Source organism: Channa argus, chromosome 20 (assembly GCF_033026475.1).
Source record: "Channa argus isolate prfri chromosome 20, Channa argus male v1.0, whole genome shotgun sequence".
Lineage (NCBI taxonomy): Eukaryota > Metazoa > Chordata > Actinopteri > Anabantiformes > Channidae > Channa > Channa argus.
In genome coordinates this window covers 2,716,797-2,740,370 of record NC_090216.1, presented here as the reverse complement: position 1 = coordinate 2,740,370, position 23,574 = coordinate 2,716,797, and the positions used below count along the sequence as shown (strand labels likewise).

Sequence of the window (23,574 nt, the reverse complement as noted above, 5' to 3'; positions counted from 1 at the left end):
AGCTCCTGGCATGTGTGTGTGTGTCTGTGCGTCGTGTGTGCGTCGTGTGGGAGGGAGGGGGGGGGGGTCAGTCGGCTTCAGGTGGAATAGACATGATGATGGGAAGCAGACAGGTCCTCTTCGGGATTTTGCAGCTCAAAGACGTCTCAACTCGACCCCGATCTCTCTCTTTCTCCGTCGCTCCCGTGCCGCCCCCTCTCCTCTCCTCTCCTTTCCCTCCCCGCCGAGCTGGGCATGCCCAGTCCCTGCCTCCTCATCGGCTTTATTGGCTGCAGGTAGGCGTCGACTCAGGTTGTTCAGAGGTGTATTATCAAGACAAGTTTGTCCCCTTTTTAACTTTACATAAGACGAAAAGACATTAAGACAAGAAACAAAGGTTTAAACGAATGAAAATCACGATTTAAAGATTAAAGCCAATGCACTGTGGATGCTAAAGGAGTTTGCTGTTAGCTCAACTATTAGAAATAGTTAGAAAAAAATTAGAAACAAAATAGCTGAAAGTTTGGCTAAAACAGGTGGAAAAAACAGAAGAGGAAATTAACTGTGGAGTAGATGTAACAATGGAAATGCAGTAGCTGAGTTTAAGTCAAACACCTAAAGAAAAGAAGAATTTCTAATCTACTATGAGCATTTCATGTTAAACATCATGTTAAAGTTGTCATAGTATGAAGAACCATTTGCATCTCGATGTGGAGAAAGTTGAAGAGATTCTAACAATTGTCCAACCAGTGAACCTGGACCTATAACTGCAGGTAGGTGAAACCACAAACTCATTTTACCATTTAAATGCTGAAAAGATTGTAAATATATCAAAAAAGCCTTTTATTTTGAAAGTGTGTGTGTGCTGTGTTTGTAACCATGGCAATGACCCGCTGACTCACTCACATGATGAAGACTAGCTGTGTACTGCTCAGACTTTGCCTCGCAAAATGTGCAAAATGTGCAAAATGTAAAAAAGTATGAACAAAATTTTATGTCATTTCATTAAGCTGAACATTTTGAAGTTTGAATGGTGTTTCTAGCTGCCAAAAACATATGGAACTCACAAATCAGAAGAAGAAGAAAGATTAGATAGATAAATATGGCCAAAGTCTCAAAAATATAACAAAGAAATAAAGTGACATGCAATAAAAAGTTGACATGAATTTCAAGTTTGTTCATGCATTTAATATGAGAATAAAATAAAAACGTAGTTAAAAGAACAATAACGTTTTGTCACAAGAAAACAACATAGAAAAATATACTGTATTTCAAAGACAAACTCAACCTTATGCTTCATGTGCAAAAAAGATCAAACACAATAAATGAGATTTAAAAAAATGTAGAAATATTAGAAAACTGAAGTATTGAAGTATTGAGGTGGGTAGAGGGAACCTCTGTATCATGTTCTCACAAGGAGCTTTTTTTTGTTTCCTAGATACATTAATTTGCTGCAACCTTATAATGTTTTTAATCAGTTTCTCTTTAGAAGAAAAATAGATACATTCTTTTGTTCCTTGTAAAAACAACTAAAGTACCACTACAAACTAATCTATATGGTAATAACTCAAAAACTCTTGTTAACGTGTGAAAGGATCTTGTAGAAAACAAAAAAGAACAGCAAAGATATTTTGTCTGGGTGGGAGCTATGCTGCTGTATCAAGAGGTTTAGAAAGTAAAAGAGACCATTGGAAAGCAGAGAGCCCGCAGTATCAGCCCACACATGGCCACTCAGATCATACATCTTCTAATCTTAGGAAATTAAAAATTCCTTTTAGAAAAAACAAACAACAAAGCTTATTTGTACTTTTAAGTGACCTACCAACGGTTTTACAAAGGTCTCTTAACATAGATTTTTTTGACTAGGATTTCTTTTTCGTAATTCGGTGAGTGTCGTCATATTTAGGTCTACGCTGATAATCTATTACTGACCATCACAGCTCTACAAACAGATTTATTGGTCCAACACCATTTATGACATCTACAAGGGAAGATTGTATTTTGTGTCCATTTAAACAATTGATTAAACAAACATCTGGACAAGTAAAACTTCATTCACGTTAAGTTGTTCTATCGCATCAGCGCTGCATGTAGTAAAGATGCACTTTGAATTTCTTTTCGCCTGCACAGGTCTGCTTAGGTGACCCCCCCCCCCGGCAAGAAGGAGATTATGGTGTCCACTGGGAAATAAAAACACAAATGCTGACACACCTTGAGCTGATGATGCATTTCCTCCCATTGTCCACTCGAGTGCAATAAGCCCACTGCTGTTTGTGTGGTATCATTTGATTGTTAATAAAAGCAGAAACTACTGAGCAAGTGCTGAGAAATAGACTCAAGTGGGGGTTTTTCTGTGACTGTAACCAATCGTCATGCTTGTCTAAACTGTCAACCTCATTTCCTGCCAGAGGCATTAATGCCAATTTACTGTAGATTGGTTGGAAATGCATTTATATGGCAGAAGTGGCCTTTATTATACATTCTGCTATTATCCTGTGGATTTTTGCTCTAGATGCTGCATGAATGGACGCTAGAAAAGCAGTAATCTAATATTATGTACATTTGGGACAGATGCCGTTCAGTAATCGTAAGAACGAGGCATCTTTCATAATTGTCAGGATTCAGTGTGTATGTTTACGTATTCATATCTACACTTCTATAATAATAAGTAGAACGGGGCAGCTGTTTTATTGATTGTCAGAAAAGACATTACAGTTATTTGACTTCTGTATAAGTGAAGGGATGAAAATACCAAATTCAGATACAGACATTTTTAAAAATCAGACACAAATGATCAGAATCTAACCAGACCTCTGATTTTAACCACTAACAGCTAATCAGTTACTCCCTGAACCCTGGGGGATGTCTGTGCAAATCATAAAGAATATCACTGGAGACGTTCATGGGAGATCAAGTTCATGAGAGTGGGCCGGACACCCTGAAGACACCTGCTGCTGCCACTCTCTACTACTTAAGAAACTGTTTTCCAGAGGAAGCAGTTCAAATGAAATCCAAAGCATAAATGCAGGACTCAGATTATCAGATGTTTCCACCTTCCACCCAACAGAATATTCTCATTTGTCTGTGTCGAGGAATAAAAAGCAATATTTCACAAGAATAAAATTAAAATTCTCTTGCCACCTTCCAACTGAACCCAGAAATATGCTTCACACCAAAACTTAAATGAGAGCCAGGTAGCAGCCCACAGCTCAGATTACTGTATCTAAAGATTCAACTCTAAACTCTCATTTTCATGACCAACTGCTGGGAATTTCTATACTAGAGCCCACAGACCAGCAGGGACTCCCCTCACCAAAATCACTAAAATCCTTTAAATCCTACTCGTGTTTGGAGCAAATCTGACATGTTTTCGGATTGAAGGTTTAAAAAAATCCTAATAAAAGGTTTAGATAAAAATCAGGGAGAGTTTGCTTGTTTTTACAGCAGCTCACTCTGAAAGAATATGTGAAGTGAAAAACAACGTGCCTGGTGTATGCATGTGGATCTTCTATAAATATATCTTTAATAAGTCTTTGGGGAGACATAGCTGCAGGTGCTGTGTTTCTCCCAGAGCAGAAATTTCCAGCTTGTTGCTGCCACCTGCTGGTAGAGAGGAAGACTGTGGTGGACTGTCTGAAGGCGCATCAACAGAGGCACAGAGGCTGAGTTGACGGAGGCGACAGGAGAGGAAACTCCTGTCTCCTCCGTCAACTCTCAGTTCCTTTACTCCTTCCCCAGCACTGACACTGAAGCACAATCATCCAAGTGGATGATCACTTTACCATCTTTTTCACTTTTTCCTAAATATTTTATCAACGGCTTTAGGCTTGTCCCTTCAGGGGTTCGCCACAGCGGATTGATTTGGCACGAGTTTTTACGCCCACTGCCCTTCCTGCCGAGACCCTCCCGTTTTTATTGTGCTTGATGGTTGGGCAAGGCCACACCTGTTGGGGTGGGGATTCGATCGCACAGCTTTCTGCATCGCAATTCAATGCTCTACCACTGATCCACCACGGCCCCTTTTCCCCAAATAGATTAACTTCGTGCTAGTTTATGTATGTCCTTCTGCTTTTTCTTGTTTTAGTAAATAATGAAACACAATGACTTCACTCCAAATTTTCTCATTATTAGTGTTTCATATGCTTTGGTGTTGCCGGTTTTAAATGGTCAGTGTTTTTTAGTATTAGTATCTGTGTGCTTTTAAATAATTTTAGATTTTTACCTTATGTTAACAGGGTAACTTTTTAAAATCTGTCCAGGAACTACAGCTAAAACTACTCTAAACTACTTTGGCCAGGACAGTCCATAAATGTCTCCAAGAAATGTCTTAAATCTAAATCTCAACATCAGCTGACAAAAGAATCTGCTTTATAGAAGTAGAAGAAGATGATGAAGATGCAGATGAGGAGAAGGAGAAGGTTTTAGTATTTTAAAAATGTATAGTTATTATAAACCTGTTCCACCACAGTGAACTTTGCCCTGTTGATAAATCAGCCTTGTGCTGCGTCACAACAAAGTTACTAAACCACACACCTAAGCACTTCACACGTACAGGACGTGACTCTGTGACCTTTAGTGGAGATTTCCACAGAATATCAATGCGAAACTTACTTTTACATAAGAAGTACAGAAAGCATGATGGCAAAAGGAACAAAATTAAGAGACAACTTTACCAACTGAATGTATTTAACCAGAGCTCATCTGTAAAAGTCAGAAAATATTCAGTGTTTCTCAGAGTCCAAAAAATAACGGCCTCCAATTAGTTTTGTCTGGAAACCAAAGATACTTAGGTTACTGTTACAGAAGAAAGAGCGAGTATTCAAACATGGAACCAATCAATTTAGAAACAGTACAGTGTGGTAGAGAAGAGGAAAAGTGTAGAGTGGTTAGGGTCAGAGGTTCGTGCCCTGCTCTTCCCAAACACATGTAGAAGTGTCACTGGGCAAGTCACTGAATCCCAGACAGCCCATCTCCAATACCAGCCGCTCAGTGCTGGTCCCAAGCCCGGCAGAAATTGGGGAGGGTTGCGTCAGGAAGCGCATCCAGTGTAAAATCTGTGCCAAATCAACATGCGGATAAATGATCTGCATTTGTGACCCTGAACTCATGGGATAAGCCTGAAGGACTAGTAACGCATTAGAATCAAACTTGAGGATCTTATTATGCAGAAAGGGTCATTAATATATTACTGTACAATGCTTTCATTCTCATTAGAGGCTTGAATTCTTATCCAGTCCAAAACAACAATCTCCAGAGACCAACAGAACAAGACGTCCTGCAACAGATGATATGACAGAGCCCTGATGTCAGTGCCTGGGATTAAATGTAGAGACAGAAGATACTCAGACAGGAAATCTATTGTAATTTTAAAAATCTTTTTAAGTGGACCTAAGTTTTCATTTGGCACACAAAGGTTTCACATAGTGTGGAATATTATTTTACTGCATTATAATAAATGGTGCATGAATATGTACCTGCAGCTGTGGGACATTTGAACTATTTAGACCTATTTTACATAATGCATAGATTGATTATATTTCTCTTGGTAATCTAAATTATTAATGTGAGTAGAAACTACACAAATAGCAAGTACCTCAATTGTCCAGTACTTAAATGGGAATTTACTTTCCACAATTAGAAAAAAAAAACAGGTTATTAATAAATTATAAGTATTATATGTATAAAAGTAAAGCACAAACATCACTGTTTGGGTGGTGATACTGATACTGATGGACCGCGTTTTTTCTGATGGGGTCATCACCGGTCAACACTCACTATGACGCTACCACCAGATGATAAAACGTCACCGTTTGGCTCCGCCCCCGTCGCATGCTCTGACTCCGTCAAACCGGCCAATGACAGTGTAAGACAAACCGGAAAGATCTTCTTTGCCTTCACAATAAAGGGTAGTGAAAGCAAATGGGGTACAAATAAGAATAATCATGTTTGTAAGTGAAGTTTTCAATATGGAAAATGTTAAAACTTAAACGTTCAAGCTGAGTTAATGCGTCTCAAACCCGAAGAGCTGGTTAGTGCTCAGCTCAGACATGATCCACACCTACTATCTAAAACAGTCACCCTAAAAACCAGCAGCTGCCACCCAGCCAGGTTTCCACAAGCAAATAAGAGTCCAAATCCAAGCCAACAACATGCCGCACCACCACGCGGTAAGTCCTCACAGGCTCCACCTGAGCCAGCACAGCTCAGAAGAGGCATTAGAAACGAAATCTGAAGTTCAAAATACCAATGATTGTCTATTTGTTGGGACTATACAACCAATGTTATTGCTGATAGACAGAGAGACAGAGAGAGGGCCAGACCCATGTCAATGCACAGCATAGATTGATTAGAGTAAAGTCCGTACAGAGTCAACAGAACCCCGACCTGACGCTCTGTCCTCAGTGCTGTAGGGCTCAGGCATGAATCCCCTCCTTTCTTCATAGTAGTGAAACCAGCTACAAGTCCCTTCGATCTCACAGTCACACTAATTGTGTGTCAGTATGGGAAAGTGTACACGGTCATCAGTCGGGCACCTCGTCAGACCCAAGTCCTGCTACCCACTGAGTATTACCTGGATCAGGCGTATTCAGTCAATCACAAGCTGGAAGATACCAACCTAAATGAGGGTGGGGGGTGGGGGTAAGACAAAGCAAATTGATATCTTTCAACTATTATTACTAAACAAAACTGATTCAGGTAATCAGCAGTCGGGATGGGACTGATCGGCTATGAACCCGCAGCACAACAATAGTTGTAGAGTCCCAGAACCAACTCTAAGGGTGACTGTTGCACAAGAGGTAGAGTGAGTGTTGGCCAGCTGCATAGCAGCTCCCCCACCGGTGTGTGAGTGTGAATGGGTGAATAAGAAGCAGTGTAACGTGCTTTCAGTGCCAATAGGTAGAAAATAAATCATCACACAAACCAAACATCAAGCTAGGCAGCCTGCTAGCAAACATGCTACATAAACCACCAGGTTTGTCACTGCTTACTTTAGACCTTTTTAGGCCTAATAGCCCTTCCAGAAAAAAGGTCTCTTTCTAAACCGGAGTCAAAGTGTCCTTGGACAAGACAATGATCCCTCAGGAAGCAGCACCTTGATTAAAACCAATTTCCCCGTGGAATCAATAAAGCACTAACCCTCCCGGGAAGTCTCCATCCTTCACAGGTGGATCCAGGGGCGGCAGTGGCTCCACCCTCAGAGTACATAGTTGAGGAGCAGACACGCACAGCAGTCATTCCGCATGGCATTTTGCCAACCAAACTTCTGTACTTGTACTTGTAACACAGTTTTTCCGCAGGTGTTGAGACTTCGGCTAACACATCTCAGTAACTTTAGCCACTGCCGTGTTTTATTTTGAAAATCCCAGCCGGAAAAGCAAGTGTTTTCATGACAGCGGTGGGAGCGCATCCAGCTGCAAACAGCTGCATAAAAGAGCGCAGCAGTCAGGCGCGACCTGTCTGCCCGGTTCAGCACCGTCACATCATTTTCTTCCAGAAACCGCGGGGTTTTTAGCAGGCAGAAAGACAGAAACATGAACGAATCTTCCTTGTACGACTTCGAGCGGGACTTCGACCACGGACGAGCCCTGGAATGGATGCAGGAAAACTGGTACGTAGAGCAGAAAGTGAAGTGAAAGGGATGGATCCCATGCAATCCCCTCCCGGACTGTGGTGTGTGGTCTGAACTTTGTGTTCATATCATTTTAAATGCATTTTAACTCAGCAAGGAAACTGCGGAGTCACGTTTTACCTGCGTTCATTCAAACGTCCCTGATGATGCGGTGATGTGACACCAGCGACTCCTGCTTTCATTCATCAACAGCTACAAGAATAATATCTGCTCATAAGTATGACGCATGCAGGAAAATATGTCGTCCCATAAATGCACATAATCCAGATAAGGTCCAAAGTACTTTCTCTGATTCTTTTATCATTCTTTTAGTCTCACTTAATGTGTGATGTTTGGATATGATGCACAGCTCTTTCTTTAGGATGTAGCCGTGTACTTACATTCTTCCTCTGAACTGCCTTTTTTTATTTGAACCTGCTTCTGTGTTATTTCTCACGTACGGTGTCACCACAGGTTTGGTTTGAAGTAGTTTCATAAACGTACTGCAGAGACGATATCTCACTCTGAAGAATACATACGTTTTCTTGTTTGGCTTGTTAGACCGGCAGAGTTTCTTTGCCCTGCAATAGCTAATTTCATGTCTTAAGGTTTTGGCTGCATGAGGAAGTTCATTAAAGATATTACACTAGTTTTAAAGTTTGCAAATTTCCCATCACAAGCTGTGAAATGCATAGATTTTTCTAAAGACTTTTTTATATTGAAATCTGTAAATCCTCGCATCTGAAAATCTGGAACCAGTAAATGTTTGATACACGTGCCTAAAAATGGCCTAGGTTGTTATAGTATTAATGAAATTAATTTTCTGTGTATTAATTATCTCATTATAGGGACAATGCAGCATCAGAAGTCAGTGCAGTCTGAATAAATAAGCTTTTCTGAAATGTGGAGATTTATTTTAACTTTCTGCATCAGTAACTCTCCTTTATCTGTCTTAGCATCTGCCTGTCTCAGATACACTCATCTCTGCTCCTGCATGCATTCTTTAAACTATGTGTACGTGCTGAAAGCCACTGAAAAAGAGTTCAGCAAGGTTTGTTAACGAAAATAATCACAGCTAAGAACTCAACGACAAAACGAATGGCTAATCAACAAGATAACAGAGGAAAACATATGTAGCTGCACACTCTTGTAGCTAATACAGTTAACATAGAATCAGGTGAGTTACTTCAGGAGGTTACAGTCAGGTACCATCTCTACTTCTAGCCTTCAGATGACATCACTTGGAGGAACCTTGGTGAAGTCGCCCGTTAAATAGGGAAGTGAAGGGGCGGATTGAACAACAAGAACTCCAGGTGAGAGTAGGCGGGGCTAAGTGAAAGGAGGGAAACCAAAGAAAGTGTGTGTGTATCAGATAACTATACCTTATATCAAATAACAGGAACAGTCAATAAAAATAAGAATATTTCCCCAGAGATTAAGATTGTATTCTATTATTTTAATTTTTATTGCATTAATAGACGTGGCATTTATCAGGTGTACATCAGAGCCTGGACTCTTTGGATTTATTACCAAATTGGGCCTAATGGGCACAGGTCCAGCGGCCTGAGAGGTGGGTGGGTATGAATTGATAATCCGTTTAGTTGCACAGAGACTCTTCAACATATAGCCGGGACTGGGGATCAAACCACTGACCCTGTGGTCCATGGTTGGTAAAGACAAATGCCTTTACGACCTGATCTACAGCCGCCCCCTTTTCGTTATATATAGACCTGCGGATATATTGTGCCAATCTGGATTATTCATGTCATCCGTTCCCAAGCCCCTCAGAGCCGCACAGATACAGTATAACTCACTAAACATAGTGAGGACAGAAAGGGGGACAAATGTGCACGTAATCGTCACCATTTCGTGTTTACACCTGCCTGAGCTCTACCTTGACCAGCAGCAAGTTAAAAAGTCCCAGAGGCTGGTGATAAGTGAGGTGGGGCATTGCCCTGTTAAAATTGCCCCATCTCTGAATGATCAGTGAATCAGTTAATCATTTGCTATCATTATAAACGGGGACAGGTCTTAGGCAAGCATCAGGAGCAAAAGGTGTGTTTGCAGCTGCTGCCGTGTTTATTTGCAGTTCGGTCTGGTCCATTATGTGTCACCACGACATGAGGGTCTGATGATGCTGAGTTTATGGATCAAAATTTTTTTTTACATGAATCATTTTGTCCACAGTCATCGTACAGTAATATTAATGTTTGGTTAGTTGTCATAGACCCTCATTTTTGTCCAAAAACTATTAAATCCACATCAGCCAGACACATGACATATTTCTTTGTTTCAAAATATGCGGTTGACTTTTGTTGTTTTTACACACGTTGCCCCACATGCTCGAAATCAGCACGTATCATTAGTTCATTAGTTCTCTGCTGTGTGGACAACTCGCACTGTAATGCACTTTTTTGCAACAATAGCACAAAGAGTCTTTACTGTTGCTGGATCTATACAGAGATTTTGGTTTGGAATTTTGAAGGTGTTGAGATGGAGCTGTGTTAAGACTGTGTTCATTCTGTTTCATTCACTGTTGTGTTTTGTCCCCCGCAGGACCCTGTCGTTCATGCTCTCCGCTGTCTATGCTGCATTCGTGTTTGGAGGTCAGCACTACATGAGGGAAAGGCCAAAACTGAACCTGCGGCGCCTGTTGGCGCTCTGGTCTCTCAGCCTGGCCGTCTTCAGGTGAGGCACTGCTGTGGTCCTCGTCTGCTGCAGTGACACTGACAAATCATGTGTCTTGTAAAGACTTCGGTATTGGATCTATCATTGATAGGCATGTTGAGACAATGACAACACACCCAGGCAGTGTATTCACACACACACCCACATTTTTTCCATTTTTTTCAGTGACAAAACCTGTTTTAGGAAGCCTTGGAAATGCCTGCTCAGCAACGACGTGAAGTCCACGACCAAATTTTGACACTTAGTGTCTATTATTTGTTTCTGATATTTGATTTTAGATTCAGTTCAAGTCCCAATTTCATCAGGTACAAACACTTAATTTTGCATAAATCTAAAATTCTTGTCATTTCTCTGTTTAGGACAAATTTGCTTTAAATGCACCAGACATATTACATCTGTACACCTACATGACAAATAAACTTTCAGAAAAGACTTTCACTGCTCTAATATGGACTAGAATGGGAAGAAATATAAGAAACCACAGCATATGAATAACTTTTAGTAAAAAAAAGAGGTTTTTATTTCTGCATGAAAGCCACAGTGTTAGCGGCTGTTAATGGACGACCCCTGTATGTTCACGAGAATTGGTTGATTGCCGCTGAGCTCGGAGACATGAGACCAGATGTGTGTAATGTGTGATGCGTGCTATGTCCCCCTCTCTGCAGTATCGTAGGAGCGTACAGGACTGGACAGTACATGCTGCACATCCTCACAACCAGCGGCTTCAAACAGTCGGTGTGTGACAACAGGTTCTACACGGCCCCCATCACCAAGTTCTGGGCCTACGCCTTTACTCTGAGCAAGGCCTCCGAGCTAGGTGGCTCTGCTTTGAACCTCTTCTTCGTTTTGTAAAGTGCTATGAGTTCTACTGTTGACACTGATCTGGTCTGAGTGAGGGATGAGGTTTTAATCAAAAGAGTGATGCAGGGATGTCGAGCTCAACACAGATTAATCCAAAGGGACAATAATTTAGATCTTACACCTGATGCAGATACAAGAGATACTAAAATGGCTACATGAATGCATGAATATAAGAGCTAAGAAAACTAGGCAATTGTTAAACAAGAAAGATCAGCTAAACCAGAAGGAGGTCTGAACATAAACTGAACCTCATACCAAAAACCAACTTGTCTATTCTGACAATATTGAGGTTTAATTTCCAAACTTTGACTGATGACCATTTCCTGTCCACCGTCTCTCCCAGTCGACACAGTGTTCATCGTCCTGAGGAAGCAGCCTCTCATCTTCCTGCACTGGTACCACCACATCACAGTGCTGCTCTACACCTGGTACACGTACAAGGGCCAGGTGGCCGGCTGCAGCTGGTTCATGACCATGAACTTCCTGGTTCACTCTATCATGTACAGCTACTTCGCAGCCCGGGCAGCTGGCGTCCGGGTGCCCCGTCCCTTTGCCATGATCATCACGGCCTTCCAGATCCTGCAGATGGTGATCGGGCTGTTGATCCAGGGCCTTGTGTTCCTCTGGCTCCACGAGGAGGACTGTCCGTCCCAGGTGGACAACATCTTCTGGGGCTCTCTCATGTACTTCAGCTACTTGGTCCTTTTTGCCTCGTTCTTCTACAACAGCTACCTCAGAGGCTCGTCCGGGGACAAAAGAACCAAGGCAGACTAGCATGTCTGTATTGTGCCCAGCAGTCGTTTTGCAGTGAGTCAAAGCAGTCTTCCTCGTGAAGCTCCAACACTGATGAAAGAGGAGACTGATTTGGACTGAGCTCATTTTAATTTAATCCAGTAACTAATAATGTGAATTGTGGTGTGAATAATTATTAATGCAGTTGAAGAACAGTATGTTAGTTTGACCAACACACTCACTTTATTTAAATTATTACCACTATGACTTTTCAGCAGTGTCAAACCTCAGGCGCCATGTGAGAACAAAGTGTTTGTCAAAAGCGGCAAAAAATATTTGTGTTTGCGTGTTACATTCACTCATTAATACTGGATGTGCCTTTTACTACTAGAAGCTAAATGTGTTTTTATAACATATGTTGTGCTAATGTCAGTGAGGAGCTGTCAGCTTAACACTGGTTAATGTGACCACAGTGTTGTTTCCTCTGATAAAACATCAGAGAACTCCACACTTTTCAGCCCTGTGGATCATCCTGTCAAATGCACTTGAAGGAAAAAGAGTTGAATGTCTATCAAACTTAAAGTGTGGTTACTGTACAATAAATCGTTTTGGATTTTAAAGTGTCTCCAATCATTCGAAATGTAGTTTTGTAATCATAAAACAGAAGAGCAACGGGTAACTTTCACTTCCTCTTTGTGTTGTGTAAAGCAAACACCAGAGAGCTGCTCACTGCAGAGGAGACATTGGATTTCTGCTACATTACTTTACAAGGAAGCTAATAGTCCTTTCGGCTTATCCCGTGAGTTCAGGGTCGCCACAGCGGATCATGTTGATTTAGGACAGTTTTTACGCCGGATGCCCTTCCTGACGCATCCCTCCCCAATTTCTACCGGGCTTGGGCCAGCACTGCTCAGCTGGGGAGGGGAATGGGCTGTTAGGGGTTTAGTGTCTTGCCCAGGGACAAGACTTCGACATATAGCCAGGATCCAACCACTCACCCTGTGGTACAAATGCTCCTGACTTAACTTCATTTCACTTACTATCACGGGTTTAGTGTACGAGGGTGAACCCAAGGAAGAGACAGAGAGGGGAGTGCGCTAAATTATAGTTTGTTAAAGATCACTAGCATGGAAAACAGGAAGTAAGAATCCATCCAGAAGGGAGGACAAAACTAATCCAAACACAAACTAACTAAGAAACAGCGTAATAAACAAAACTGGAGTCCGACTAACTCAACAATAACCTGAGGACAGAAAACTTCCAAAATGTGGGGAGCTGCTATTCAGCTGGCCAAAACTCACCAGGAACAACTAAGTTGGGGTTCAGTGTCTTGCTCAAGGACACTTCAACATGTGACAAGAGGAGCCGGGGATCGAACCAACAACTGCGAGATTGGTGGACAACCGCTCTACCTCCCTACGCCACATCGTAAGCCGACAGCACACACAGCTGAGCTGTTAGCCACATTATCCCATTAGCATTACAAGGCAGATAATGTGAGAAGAAACAGTAGAAAAAACATCTTCAACACTGACATCTTCAGCGTTTGAAGAGCGACACATTCTGTCCCACTACCTCAGTGTAGAGACGTATGAAGTGGACCCAAAGTAAGAGATGGAACTGAGCTGTAAAATCTTTTAATTAAAGCAGAAGTGATGAATAATGCAGGAAAATCATGTTCATTTAGGTAAATGTAAATCCTACACATGTAACGGTTAAAAACTGGACTCATTGGACATGAGACAGACTTAAAAACATCCAGTATTCTGATTAAATCCGTGGGATCGCTGAGTTTTATCAAAGTTGTTTAAATGAAAAGATTTATTCTGATGCTGCTCTCCACGTCCACTAGAGGTCCCTGTCCTCTGAGCATGGACAGGTTTTGGGATGTTTGCTGAAAAGCTTCATGTTGTGTCCAGGTCTCAGTCGGGTTCAGGTCTCAAACTGTGTGGTTAAGCACCTGTTCTACTGTGACCTGCCGTCTTTGTCTTGCATGTGTTAAAGTCCTGGTTGCCACGACATGTGGCCACAGAATCTGCAAAACCAGCGTCAATACACAGCATCATCTCAGTCTCAGTCCCATTACTGCAGTTATCATTAGTATTAGTGGAACAGTACTGCAGATCTGTTGTACTTTAGTGTAAAATGTGAACAGAAAAACTATCAGCAGCCCTGTGTCTCTCCCGTCCTCCTTATGTCTCCTAACAGGACCAACACAACATGTTACACTCAAAGTTAAGTGTTCTGTGCAATTTCTTCCAGCGTATTTGATTTTTAAAATGATTTATGATTCTAGCAGTATTTGTGACAGGTACGTGTCGTGGAAGCCTGTGCAAACAGAGGAGTGAGCAGTGAGCCGTCAGACAGTTTGAAGTTTATTGTTCAACATCAATACAACAACTCAATGCACAACAGCACAAAATCAGGGAACATAATAGAACTGATCATCAGGCTTTCACAGCAAATCCTGCTCAACTTAGTGAAAAAACTAATGTAACAAGATCATGCAAAACACTAAGAGAATATATGTCAATAAGAATCGATCAAAATGAACAAATTACTTCACCAAACCTAACGAAAAAACAAAAACTGGATGAGATATGTCACTGACTGGTCACTGATTATCAGAAGAACTGGGTTAAAAACATCAAAGCAAAGCCCCATCAGAAGAAGTGTTTCCATTTGATTAGATGCAAGTGCAAGAAGGAGCAGAAAAGAAGCCTCAAAGCCAAATACAAATATGTGCATCCTGTACTGGGGCCCAAAGACTGATACCAACTTTACAGAGGCAGAAACACATAGTTGTTGTCTCTCCAAATCTTGAAGCCTGGGTAAACAGGCTCAGTGAATTTGGTGCGGAAGGTGTGAAGGTGTGTCAGTTTGTTACCAGAGACATTATAGTAGGACACAGTGCCTGCAGGCCAGTCCAGGAAGACTCCCAGTTTGCTGCAGCCCGTAGCAGGAAGGGGATACAACTGAAGCACATCATCATACTCTGCATAGAAAGTAGGTGATGGGGAAAACCTGTTGCCAAAACTCCAGGACACAGAATTTCGCCCAAACACGGTCTCATCCAAATTTTCCTTCCTTGACAGTCCTCTGTAGCTTATGGCTGCAGCAACATCCTCAGCTTTACCAGTGCTCCACTCCACCTCCCAATAACAGCGCCCAGTCAGCCCCTCTTTGCACAGAACCTGAGGGTAATGATCAAATCTGTCAGGGTGGTCAGGATACGATTGCTTGGCTCCATTTGTTGCCTTCTTGTTTCCCTCCGACAGAATGAGGCGTTCATTGACTGAGTTTGGATCCAGGGTGAGAGCACAGGCATCTGTGGGAGAAAGAGATTATGACCACAGTTCATTATAAAGTTATGAAAATTTCTTTAACACACAGACTGTATAGATTCTGACGCTCTGTTGGTTGCTTTAACCATTCGATGAAGTGTTGGGGTAAAACCTGGTTATCTGCACACATGACAGAGAAACCAGATCCGTTGATGGTTAGACTGTGTCTCAAATCCCCTTCAATGTTCACAAAAACCAGGATTTTAGTTTGCATTATGTTTTAGAGCAGTTACAGTTTGGTCCAAATTAAAACAGCAGCTAAGGGTGAATCTGACTGTGACTAAAGAATCAGACATAAGTTTGACCAAAAGAGGGCGTCTCAGTCCACTGCAACATGATTCAGATTGTTTTTAGTGTGAAAACATTTTTGGACCAATTACAGGAAACTGAGGCAGACTACAATCACCCCTTTACAACAAAAGAAGGTAAATAAGCAGAATGAAATTAAAAATGAGAGCCCCTGGAGAAGGGAGCGGATGAGATATTAATTTCATTTTGGTCCAAGAAATAAAGAAATGACTCAAAAAAACTCCACAGCATTATGTTAGCAACAAAATAAATCTATTTGTTTCCATTTGAAAAGGAAGAAAATAAAAGGCTACCTGCCCTTAATACCCTTAATCTGATGGAACCCTATCAACCAGTGACAAGGCAATAATGCTGACAGAATGTACATATGTCATGAACAGTTCTTTAGTGCAAAACTGGGACTTGAAGCCAAAACTAACTGCTCCAAATCTATAATATTAAACTAAAATATGAACCTTGCTTTGGACCTTGGCTGGATTTACTGGTGTGAAAAGTGACTTTATCCTGATTATTGAAATTGGTCAATTTTCTTCAGGAGACAAAATGTGAAGTTATGCTTTAAATATATCACTGCTATTTCATCAGAATATCCCAACATAGAGCGAACAGAGATGTATGAAGAAAAATCCCAGGCACATTTTTCTGCTAGTAAACAACTACTTACACCACATTAACTGTTTCCTGTCTGTCACTTTTTCAGTATCAGTGATGTTGGGCTTTGAGAAGAATTTGAGATCATCGGAGACCAGGATGGCATTCTGGTAGTGGTAGATAGTTGCACCTTTGTATTTCTCATTTGCAATAGCTGCTAAAAGGAAAGACATTCTGTTGTTGTTCTTCTGAGCTTTGGCAAAATCGTTAAACATTTGGGCTTTTTCTCTCATTTTGGTTATCACTTCATCTGAGAAGTACCAAGGGGTTTGTGTGGCTGCCTCAACTCCACCATCAGTGTTTACTTTCCTTAGATCCACACAATCTGCTAACTTCTGCAGGAAGGGCTCTGTGGTTTCCAGGGAGGTAAAGACAAAGCAGAAAACATCTTCTACAGCCGGAGCCAGAACCTCTCTGTCCAACTCTGACTGATTTGGGACGATCTTGATTTCCTCCATCATCATTACACAAGATCTGATGACGTTGATTTCTCTCTCTTTGTCTTGAAGCCACTTGGTTAATTTGTCGCGACATAGTGGTGATTTGCGTCTGTCGTCAAGGACTTTGTGTAATTCCTTCTCATCTTCATCACCTGCCCTGATGGAGGGAACTTTCTTGGCCAATATCTGTTGAAGTGCAGATCTGACGTACACACAGAGTAACTGGAATCTGCTCAACTTTTCTTTAATCGTTGGAAAACTTTTCACTACTCTGTCATCAAGACAATCATTGCATTTCACTTCCAGATCATGCAGGTCCTCCAAAGCATCATGAGCCTTTTTTGCTAGTCCTACGCTGATCTTTTTAACAAGCTCAGAAGCTTTTAAATTCAACATCTTCAGTGGCATCATCCAGACCTTTATTGGAACAACATGATCCTTGTTTTCTCCCAGCAGCTTTGAAAGTTGCTGACACGTCCTCACGGCATCTTCAAAAGTTGCAGGGTTTACGTCAAGAAGAAAGTCTCCATAGAATTTGCAGGTGAATTTTTTAGTCAGGGCTTTTTCTTTCTCAGTCAGTTTGATGTCAGCATTGCCTTCAATACTAAATGAGGGGATCTTCTTTATCACAGCTTTCATGCTGCCCTGGATATCCTGAACTTGGTTGGCATCTACCTTCTCGCTATCAAATACAAAGAAAGCATTTGCTCCATAAAGGATACCAGTGATAACATGCGTTGCCAGCCTCTTAACACCACGATCTATTTTTTGGGTACCCTTGGCTTCAAGGTCAGTCAAGTACAACTGTTTGAAGGTGGTGGTAGCTTTGTACTGAAATGTCACTCTGCTCTGCTTGTGAGATTTCTTCTTATCATTCAGGTACTTGGCAGATCCTCCCACTTCAATCAGTCCACCCATGAAACTGGTTTTCAGGGAAGTATCAACATCTAGCAAAAAGGACTTGGACTCAATGGAATCAGATGAAGTGATTTCAAATTCACAGCTTTGTTGAGAGCTCTCAGCAGTGTTGTTTTGTAGAGATGTTTTATCCCACAGTGTGACACCTACAAACAAACACCATGTGTTATTAGTATAGTGGTTCAAACTGGTTCAGTTTTATTGTTGTTCCTCAGAGTCATCCCTGTTAAAAGGACACTCTGTTTTGTGTGTGTCCATCTGTAATGGAGTTTACAACAAGGTCCACATCAAACAGGGGGGGCTGCAGCTCAGCAAAAGCAGCCTGTAATTTGGTGAAGGCCCACTTTAAACTGACAAACAAGATGGTATCTTCAGGAAATAAATGAACATAACCCTGGAAATTCAGCATTATTCATGTAAAGAGTTCGTATGTGGGTCTGATATAAATTCTTCACTTTTATCAACTTTTGAGACCTTGATGTGAAACTGTCATCTATAAGACTTTGAACTGTCCCAGAATGATTCCAACCAGCTTTGAGCAGAAACCTCTCTACCCACAGTGTCCTGGATTTTCTCAGACAGAAAACAGGCCTTAAAATGTAATCAGTCAATCAGTCAACAGTCAATAAGTCACTGATTTGACATATTTGTCCAGAGACCTCCAACAGGTATGTAAACATCTGTGTAAGAAAATGTACATTTACCTGGGATCAGTTCATCTGTCCGAATGTCATACAGCATGCCCAGTGTGAAAGGTCGGCCCAGTGCAGCCACAGCCATGTTACCTGAGGATGGGTTTTCACCTGGTTGGAAAGAATTAAACAAATAGGTGCCAGTGTAAAACCAAAGCATATTTAATCCAGGTACCTGAGTGTCACAACCCCCTGAGAGACCAGCAGACACAACGTCTTGGTTTGCCAGATGAAAGTGCTGAGAAATAGTTTGGGTTAATTTCACACCTGTGCTAATGCTGGCAGCTGATTTTGATGTTGTTTATTAGTTGTAGTAAAATTTTACTAATTTATTTAATTTTTTTACTAATTACTAAATTTGTTAGTTTTAGTCACAAAACATTTTCACAGTGACATTAGACATTTGACTCAAATTACTAAATATTAAAAATAATAAACCATCTAAGTTCAGAATATATGTAAATACCTCGATCCAACATGTGTTGTCACGATTCTTGCCTTGGTCTTGGTTTTGCTTTCCTTGCCCCCTCGGCCCTCTGTTCTCACCCTCTCACCAACCCCATTGATTGGTCCCCATCACCTGATTTCTCCTAACAATCAAGTCTTTGTGTATAAGAACCATACGACGCCTGACCCTCGCCTACACTACCATGGCCCAGACCTCTTGTTCCACACCTTGTTTATTGCAGATTGCTTTAATGTCAGGTTTGTGGTGAGTTGGGTTTGGACTCTGGTATAGTTAGTTTTTTGGTTTTTTAGTATCTCGTAATGTCTTTGACAGAAGTCTCCTGTTGAGGTCAGGTCCACTTTTAGTTTCCATTGTTCACTAGTCTTATTTATTTATTCTGCCTATTTAGTTTCCTTTGCCTACGTCTTGTTTTGTAGTTTTTCTAGTTCACACAACCTGGTTCCTGTTTCTTCAGTTCACTCATATTAGTTGAGTATGGTTTTCCTAAATTCTCCTGTGTCCTCACTTAAGTCCACCAAAATACAAAATTCCTCAAAGGTTTATATGCTTAAAACTAATCACATCTTTTTCTCGATGTTGCTGAAACATTTTGACCCATCTGGTCCGCCTAATCCAAGTGAACTCCCAACTTTCTGGTTCCACCTGACTCACTGTTGCCTGATTATCTTTGTCTGAGGTTTGGTTTCTAGGGCTGTGTTGTTTGTACTTTACCCGTTTTGGATTTGCCTGTTATCTGCGCGCTCCTTGGTTATTTGTAATCTGTCAGTTCCAGATCAGCTCTACTATGTACACAACTAGATCAATTGTTGTTCCTGTTCTGAGCCGTGTGTGTGATTTCACCCGATCCTGGTCCCTCTGCTTTGACGCCACATATTTAGCAGACATTTCTATCGGCTGCATTGTTTGCACCCTGTTCCTTGGTATTTCCCCAGGCCCCCGAGTTCAACTTGTAGTCATTTAAATTCCGTCCTTGCTTATTTCTTGTTTTCCTCCACTGGATCCTCTGTGTTTCCCCCAGATCTAATATCACCTGGTTAATAATCTCAGCTACTCACATTTTTCCTGTTTTCCATGCTAGTGATCTTTAACAAACTATAATTTAGCGCACTCCCCTCTCGGTCTCTTCCTTGGGGTCACCCACGTACACTAAACCCATGATAGTAAGTGAAATGGAGTTAAGTTAGGAGCATTTCAATAAATGTGGGAATCAGATTTCTACATTAAAGAAAACACTACATTACATGACAGTTCTATTAACTTACCTGTAAGTTAATGTAGCAGAAGGTCAACCTCTCCTCTGCAGTGAGCTGCTCTCTGGTGCTTACTTTATATACACAACAGAAAGAAGAAGTAAAAGTTGATGTTTAATACCAGGAAAAAGCAAATGGAAAGAAACGACTGTATAAAAAGGGCAGTAACTAGAAAAACATTGCTTCATAAATGGTGTTAGGATAACAGTTACCTACACTCTAAGAAATTATTTGGGAAATGAGGTTTTGTTATATGTACATGTTTTAGTTTTAAGAATTCAATTTAAGAAACTGGATAAAAACAAATACAAATAGGTGGTCTTGGTTTTGCTTTCCTTGCCCCCTCAGCCCTCTGTTCTCACCCTCTCACCAACCCCATCAATTGGTCCCTATTCCCATCACCTGAATTCTCCTAACAATCAAGTCTTTGTGGTTAAGAACCATATGACGCGTGACCCTCGCCTACACTACCACGGCCCAGACCTCTTGTTCCACACCTTGTTTATTGCAGATTGCTTTAATGTCAGGTTTGTTGTGAGTTGGATTTGGACTCTGGTATAGTTAGTTTTTGTTTTTTTAGTTTCTCTTAAATTGTTCAACAGAAGTCTCTTATTCAGAACAGAAAGAAGAAGTAAAAGTTGATGTTTAATACCAGGAAAAAGCAAATGGAAAGAAACGACTGTATAAAAAGGGCAGTAACTAGAAAAACATTGCTTCATAAATGGTGTTAGGATAACAGTTACCTACACTCTAAGAAATTATTTGGGAAATGAGGTTTTGTTATATGTACATGTTTTAGTTTTAAGAATTCAATTTAAGAAACTGGATAAAAATAAAAAATGTTTTAAACATATTTGATAAAACATTTTGAAGGTGTATTTTTGAGTTCTCTTAAAGGATAACGTTGGTATTTTAAAAATATATACAACAATCCACATACAGATACACAAACCAACAGTGAATGTCTCTCCTGACGTTTAGTGTCTGTCAGTCTGATACTTGGATTAGCCTGTTCATCTGAGCCCTAAACCTCTGTTGTTGTCCAAAATATTAAAAACACATTTACTCCTTTTTACCTTTATTAGATAGATAGCAGAGGGGACTTGACAGGAAACATGAGGGGAGACATGGGCTTTGATATGCAACAAAGACCACATATCAGCAATGAGAACTTGTAACGTAGACTGATTATAGAAGATGTACTTTATCTACTCAGCATTCTTATTACCAAGGTAAAATAGACTCCAATCCTAATATTACTTCATGCCTAACTTTAGAGTCATCTGGAATTCCACCTGGTTGACCAACTCCTGGGCCACCTGCACTCTGACAGATCTATCAGAAGCATTGAACACAGATGTTGACCTCTACACGACCAAAGACGATCTGCTAATGCTATAGCTTGGTCAAACAACCTGGAAGATGCACATGCAATGAACATCCCTTAACCTGAAAAGCTGACCTCAAATTTGTCTTTGTACAATTCAGTGACATTTATCCGGGCTCGATTTCCCTACAGGCACAGATCCAGCTTAATCAAAACGGCCAACCGACACCAAAAGGAATGTCACTAGGTATCCCCAACACTGCCCTCCTTCCTATCGTTACATCTAAATCCCTACAAAAACACCAGACACAGAATGGTTCTGGATTTCAAGTCGTTGCCTGCACCAAACAACTACACTCCTTCCAACTAAACACTGTGTTCACCACAAACAGCCTGTCTGGCCCAGCCTTTGTACAAATCTAACAATCAGTCCTCCCATCGATGTGACCTGCCAATTAAACCCATTTATAACAGCTATTATGTCCTTGAGCATCAGCACAGCTAGTCTCTTCTTCCTCATCATATACATCCAACTGATGAACTCACACTCCTGTTACTCCTGTCACAATACCATCAGCCCAGCCAACCACTGACCTGTGTAGCCAATCTACCATACTACTTTTGGTGTTATCAAATGCTCCATATACCTCACGAAGGCCTTCTTTTCATTTAGAACACCAGTCTCGTCCCCAGACTTCAGGATTCCTGCTGACCCACCATCAAGAAGGTCACTCTACCACACACACATCTTCCTGCTATTTTATTTAAAAACACATAAATGTAAAAAACATGTATTCCAGAAGTGCAGACTTCCATAGGTATCTGTGCGATACGGTCCTGCCTCGGCTTCTAGAACTTTCACACAGTGGTTCAGGTGGTATCACATAGGTGAACCTTCCATGTGCACTGCTCTAGAGGTTGCTCCAATTACTTCATACAGGTTCTCAAGCCAAGGAAGGTCCCACTTCCTTCTGAACACCTTAACGTAGATCAGTCTCTTCATCCAGATCTTGAACTTCTCTAGCCTGCAAAGAAACCACACGGGATGAAATACTCCTCTGTATGTTAGACTTTTGTTTGGCATAGGCTCTCATAGCATAGGCTGCAGATGCAATGATGGACGTTTTTACAGCTCTGGACACTGGTGCCGGCATTAGTGGACCAAATAGCACCTCATGCAGGGTTAGTCCCAGCGTTCTGTCAGCACTTGCTCTGCAAGCCATGAGAGAAAGCGGCAAAGCATCTACTCAGATCAGCCGTGTGCTCGTGCAACATTTTTGTATCTTGTTTTTCAAGTTTCTGTTACATCTGTCAATGTTGGACTGTGAAATCGGACATGTGCTTAGTGGGCTTGGCGTCGGCCCACCGGCTAAGTCGATCTAAAATGATGAGCATTTACCTTTTCACTTGCACTGGTTTTATCAGAACAATAACATCACACTCAAGGCATGTTTCACAACGACTAACCACCCCATCTACATACTGTTGCATCTTAGGAGGCCAACACCTCACCTCCTGACTCATCCTTTGCGGGTGATCTGATCTTCTGCATCTATGTCATAAACAACCATAATAGCTTCCTATTCCACAGAGGCAGCAGCCTTTATCTACTCTGTCAGCAGCTGCATTTCCTTGAGTGAGCACAGAATTACCTCTTATTGATCGCAAGAGCATTTGGTTTCATCATTGCCAACAACTACTTCTTGATCTTATCACCGTGCTTCACAGAAGAACCATCAGCTTCCTTAACCTCTTCCTTTCCATGCTGAGCTGAACAGACCCCATGAGCAAAAGCTGAATCTGTATAAACATTTGCTCGCTTGACAAAGCTTTCAGCTCTGTCAACTGTGCAGAGCACTGCTGGAGACACTTGCACTCACACACCACTTCCATCTTTCCATTCTTTTTTCACAACTCCAAATCCTGCTTTGACAGTCTTTGACTTGCACCTGTGATTGCAGCAAAAGGTGGTTTTACAAAGTTTTGACTCAGGGGCTGAATACAAATACACGCCACACTTTTCAGATATTTAATGTTAAAAAATGTGAAAACCATTTATCATTTTCCTTTCGCTTCACAAGTATTTACCACTTTGTGTGGGTTTATCACATAATCCCAATAAAGTACATTTCCATTTGTGGTTGCAACAAGACAAGATGTCAAACATTTCACGGGGTATGAACACTTTTGCAAGGCACTGTACTTTTGGGAACACCAGCATGCTGGGTGTGGTGTGGCTGTCATGTGATGTGTTATCGTAAATGCACACTTTATATCGTCCACATGTGACTCAGACACTACATGT

At 41.2% G+C, this 23,574-nt stretch overlaps 3 protein-coding genes and 1 long non-coding RNA gene across 5 annotated transcripts in view; 2 read left to right on the top strand and 2 right to left on the bottom strand.

Moving 5' to 3' along the window:
* LOC137105357 (PH and SEC7 domain-containing protein 1-like) overlaps positions 1 to 7,267 on the bottom strand; it is a 65,747-nt gene extending 58,480 nt beyond the window's left edge. The window contains exon 1 of the mRNA XM_067487454.1: positions 7,117 to 7,267. The gene's annotated coding sequence lies outside the window, so the exon portion shown is untranslated. The remainder of the gene's footprint in view (positions 1 to 7,116) is intronic.
* Positions 186 to 2,241, top strand: LOC137105364 (uncharacterized). Its single transcript, XR_010911798.1, has 3 exons — positions 186 to 275; positions 656 to 752; positions 2,110 to 2,241. It is a non-coding gene; the product is annotated as an uncharacterized lncRNA (long non-coding RNA).
* Positions 7,268 to 7,368: 101 nt separating the features above from the next.
* On the top strand, positions 7,369 to 12,480 carry LOC137105363 (very long chain fatty acid elongase 6-like). 2 transcript variants are annotated; one of them, XM_067487468.1, is made up of 4 exons: positions 7,369 to 7,588; positions 10,145 to 10,276; positions 10,942 to 11,093; positions 11,481 to 12,478. In XM_067487468.1, the coding sequence occupies exons 1-4, from the start codon at positions 7,512 to 7,514 to the stop codon at positions 11,909 to 11,911; spliced, it is 792 nt and encodes a 263-aa protein (XP_067343569.1). In that variant the 5' UTR covers positions 7,369 to 7,511; the 3' UTR covers positions 11,912 to 12,478. The 2 variants fall into 2 exon arrangements, with proteins under 2 accessions (XP_067343569.1, XP_067343570.1); XM_067487469.1 differs by having other exon boundaries at positions 7,383 to 7,588; positions 10,942 to 11,011; positions 11,481 to 12,480.
* A 1,306-nt stretch (positions 12,481 to 13,786) lies between these two features.
* On the bottom strand, positions 13,787 to 20,897 carry LOC137106162 (neoverrucotoxin subunit alpha-like). Its single transcript, XM_067489243.1, has 4 exons — positions 19,955 to 20,897; positions 18,236 to 18,334; positions 16,187 to 17,677; positions 13,787 to 15,197 (listed from the first exon to the last, which is right to left on the bottom strand). The coding sequence occupies exons 2-4, from the start codon at positions 18,309 to 18,311 to the stop codon at positions 14,650 to 14,652; spliced, it is 2,115 nt and encodes a 704-aa protein (XP_067345344.1). The 5' UTR covers positions 18,312 to 18,334; positions 19,955 to 20,897; the 3' UTR covers positions 13,787 to 14,649.
* Between the last annotated feature and the right edge of the window lie 2,677 nt (positions 20,898 to 23,574).